This window comes from Nymphaea colorata, chromosome 2 (assembly GCF_008831285.2).
Source record: "Nymphaea colorata isolate Beijing-Zhang1983 chromosome 2, ASM883128v2, whole genome shotgun sequence".
NCBI classification, from domain to species: Eukaryota; Viridiplantae; Streptophyta; class Magnoliopsida; order Nymphaeales; family Nymphaeaceae; genus Nymphaea; species Nymphaea colorata.
Window position 1 is genome coordinate 29,805,554 of NC_045139.1, and position 4,239 is coordinate 29,809,792.

A 4,239-nucleotide genomic window follows, 5' to 3' on the forward strand; every position below is an offset into this window, starting at 1 on the left:
TCTCACTAAACTTCTCTTTCTCTCTCTATGCCTCTCTCTCTCTCTCTCATATTACCCATAAAACAACCTGAAGTGAATATCATTTGCTGTCTATAATCAGTTACCACAGAGCAAATCCTCGCTTTCTCTCTCTACAGCTCCCTCTCTCTCTCTCTCTTGCATTATGCAACAAAAATTAATTGTAGCTAGAGACTAGTTGAAATTAATATATAAATATATATATATATAGCCGTTCTCTCTCTTTCTTCTGATATTTTATTTGGTTTTTGAATAAGTTGGATCAGGAACCCATTCTTCCAGTTCATTTCCAAAAGGGAAGAAAAGGACGCTGCCCTTCTCACCTCACTCATCCCATTCAGTGTAGGGAAAAGGAAAAAAAAGGAGACTCCACTCCACTCCCCTCCCTCATTAACCGCATGTCAATCTAAAAGGACCCCTGAACTATTTCTATCTCTCTCTTATATACTCCAAACGCTTTTTCCTCCAATCAGCTTTAATCGGCTGCAGTCTCTCTCGGCCGCTCTCCTTTTCTTCACCACACTTCCATGCTGATCTAATTATTGGTTTCCAACATCTCTCCCACCTGATCCCTCTCCTCCCCAACCTTCTGAGGCCTCTCGAGTGAACCAAAATTCTGATGGGATGAAGCCTGATCAGCCATGAGTTGCACCGGCGATGGCATTCTTTCCTTCCAATTTCATGCTTCAAGGGCCTCCGCCGCCGGCGCCGCCTCAGCCGCCACAGCAGCCGTCCTCCCACGAAGATCACGACCACCATCCTCCCACCAATCTCTCCCAGCTCATGCCCACATGCACTCCCCAAGATTTCCATGGTCATTATCGCAGCTCACTCGAATCTCTTCTTTTTCTGTGCTTGTTTACAGAAACTGGAGTTTTCCTAGATCGGATACCTGCGCGGTGGACATTAAGCTGCTTAATTTTAATTTCCTCGAGTTCGATGCTCTTCTGTCCAGTTGTTCGTTATGTGAATTTTCTGCGGTCTTTTTTTTTTTTTGGTCCCCCATGTGGATCATTCGGCTCATCTTGCTTTGAATCTTTTGCTCCTTTGATGTCTGGAATTGGATATCGTGTTTGATCATTTCCCTGACGTCTGTTTTAATTAATAATCTCGAGCTTCTGCGATGTGGGCATGCGGTGCAGGTGTGGCGTCGTTCCTGGGGAAGAGATCCATGTCCTTTTCAGGGCTGGAGTTGTGTGAGGAGATGAACGGAGAAGACGATCTGTCAGACGATTGCTCCCAAACGGGGGAGAAGAAGAAGCGGCTCAACATGGAGCAGGTGAAGACTCTGGAGAGGAACTTCGAGTTGGGAAATAAGCTTGAGCCGGAGAGGAAAATGCAGCTGGCCAGGGCTTTAGGCTTGCAGCCGAGGCAGATCGCCATATGGTTCCAGAACAGGAGGGCTAGGTGGAAGACGAAGCAGCTGGAGAAGGACTATGATCTCCTCAAGAAGCAGTATGAAGCAGTCAAGGCCGATAATGATCTCCTCCAAGCCCAAAACAAGAAGCTCCAATCTGAGGTCATCTGATCAATCCCCATGAAATTTTCATATGTTCTTAATCAACTACATCCAATCACCAAATGCTTCGTCTATTCGCGTTCCAGCATGTGCATAAAGATAAATATAAATATAAATAAATTATGTATAGATAGATAGACTCATTTCTGCTCTTTCAAATTAATTCTGTAGTTCGTCTGACGTTGGGAGTGCAACATGATCTGCACTGTTGGTCCTATTTTAGAAACCATAACGTGGGGGTTCTGATCGGATCTGATTGTCGCCTGTAAGATCCAAATTTAGTGGGTTTTTGCAAATTAAGAGACGCATCTCCATATAAGTTAGATGAAGATCATCGACGCCCTTCTCAGGTCAGAACAAATTAAACATAATCGGTTTTTTCGTTTTTCTTTTTAGTTCTTTGATTTAGAAATTAAGGAACAGGCACAAGCGCACTGAATCGAGTCAACTATTGCAAAAGTTTCTCGACTCGTCGAGGGTTTGTGTTGGGAAAATTTCAATAAGAAATATGATGAGGGAATTGATTTTCTTTTGCTTCACACCTTAAATTTGTAGGTATCTGGAATAATGGGGTGCAAAAGTAAATGCACTAAAGATAAGGTCAACAAGCCTAACGTCATTCTTCTCTTGAAATACTTCAGTATATTTTTATAGGGATATGGCTCAATAATGTGAAGCAGATCAAGGGTTATCTTATTCCTTTGAGTAGTAGTCGATGCAATTCGCGTTCTCATAGTGATGTCCAAGAGGAGTCAGATTGAAATTGTACTGAATCTCTTTACTTTTCTGTGATCACCTTCATTTTCTTATAATGCATGGGAATATCACGATAACAAAAGAAAAAGAGCCATTGAGAGCAACTCTGTGAAAGTTTCTTCTACCATTCATGGATTATCAATTGGAGGATTGATTGCATTGGCAGATCATGGTGCTGAAGAAGAACAGAGACGCAGAGCCCATCAATCTGAATAAGGAGACAGAAGGGTCGTGCAGCATCAAGAGCGAGAACAGCTCCGACCTCAACTTGGACATATCCAAGGCAGCAGTGGACAGCCCAATAACTTCACACGCCTTGAGACCCGTTTACCCTCCAATGAGGCCGGGAAACGTCGTGCAGTTCCTTCAGGGACCCTCAAGATCGGAGCTTCCAAACCAGAAATTCATGGCCGGAGCCGGCGCCGCTGCCGCCGACGAAAATGCAGTCCAGGAGGAACCCTTCTGCAACATGTTCTGCACAATGGATGATCACTCTGGCTTCTGGCCGTGGACTGATCACTTCCCACGCAGCTTTCACTGAGTGCATCCTCGCAAACTGCGACTCCCCTATTCCTTCTTTTTGCCTTTCCCTCTTCTTCTTCTTCTTCTTCTCCACTTATTCTGGTCTGCTGTATTCATGTCTAGTTGGTGTATAGAGAAAAAAAAAAACATTCTCGATTTTCAATTGCTTCCAGGTAGGACTTGAAGAAAAGCAGAAAAAGGTGAAGATGGTATGCTTCTCTTCTGAATCAAATGCTTCAGCTTTAGTTTTGTGACGTCGGTAGGATTGATTCAGTCAACTGGGTAGCTAGCCAAAGGGATCCCTCCAATGTTTTCTTGCAGAAGAAAGATGGAGAGAGAGAGAGAGAGAGAGAGAATACTAGAAGAAAATAAGTATTTCAATCATCTGTTGACTGTTAAACCAATCCAGTGGAGTTAAGATCCCCAATGCATTTTCCATAAAAGTGGAAACTCCAATGAACGACCAAACAACTCAGAGCGTACCCCACATATATCATCACTCTGCAACAGTCTCTTGTACAACTGTCCTCCCTCTCTCTCTTACACATGCATAAGTATCTGCCGCTCGTGAAACTTGTGACTCTTCTTTTGGTGAATTAGTTGAATAAGATTACATGATATAAATGATCCTGTCTGCTTATTATAGTATTTGCTGTGGAGATCACATCTATTGCTTCGTTTCGTTGAAGAATAAAGGCAGATAAAGGATTCAAATACGGTGCACAGGTTGAAGACTGAGCACTCATGCACGAACACGCACACACACACAGATGCAGTGCAGGCAAGACTGCCTCAATTTTCATTTTGTTTAAATACTTTTTTGAATTATAATTTGCAAATTCGTGCTTTACATCATTGATCTTGCTAAAAAATCGTGGTTTTCTTCTATATACGGCTTCGAAGTTCAAGAACTTATAATATTCTTAAATTCCAAACAACAAAAGAATGGGTATCTTTTCGAATTTCGTCCTGGCGTTATAGACGATTGACACATCCATACCTAATTGTTTATCAGATCCATCTTTAATACAATTGCCTTCAAACGGGATCAATTTAATTTGCCCTCGTCGAAATACTCTCATGCCGTTTATGAAAAATTGTTTGCAACTCCGCAGAGAAGGATGGATTTATCAATAGAAGTAAGCAGAGACGCGTTTTGCCTATTGAAAATTAGCCAAGGTTGAATTTGAAAAACAAAATTAGATAATATTATTCATCTGTGAAAGCCATAAAGTAAGGACTGGTTGTCAATTCCATATCATGTATACAAATAAGTCACATTAAATATATATTTGCAAATTAAAGAATTTCATTTTTATTGATTTCATGTGTTAGGAAGGCAATATCTGTACACTTACCGTGTACCCTTTTCAAAACTTGTTTGATCATTATATATGCTAGATAAGTAGCAAAGCTGTACTGAA

At 41.6% G+C, this 4,239-nt stretch overlaps 1 protein-coding gene across 1 annotated transcript; it reads left to right on the top strand.

The window, feature by feature from the left end:
* Positions 1–469: 469 nt before the first annotated feature.
* Positions 470–3,069, top strand: LOC116248967 (homeobox-leucine zipper protein ATHB-13). Its single transcript, XM_031622031.2, has 3 exons — positions 470–832; positions 1,161–1,537; positions 2,460–3,069. Exons 1-3 carry the CDS (start codon positions 676–678, stop codon positions 2,832–2,834), a joined length of 909 nt encoding a protein of 302 aa, XP_031477891.1. The 5' UTR covers positions 470–675; the 3' UTR covers positions 2,835–3,069.
* Positions 3,070–4,239: the final 1,170 nt, after the last annotated feature.

Bases quoted from the DNA above. Each gene is read 5' to 3' on its own strand.
- LOC116248967 (XM_031622031.2), top strand. From the start codon at position 676: ATGGCATTCTTTCCTTCCAATTTCATGCTTCAAGGGCCTCCGCCGCCG. The intron at 833-1,160 runs GTCATTATCGCA...CATGCGGTGCAG, and splicing joins CACTCCCCAAGATTTCCATG to GTGTGGCGTCGTTCCTGGGG. The intron at 1,538-2,459 runs GTCATCTGATCA...TTGCATTGGCAG, and splicing joins ACAAGAAGCTCCAATCTGAG to ATCATGGTGCTGAAGAAGAA.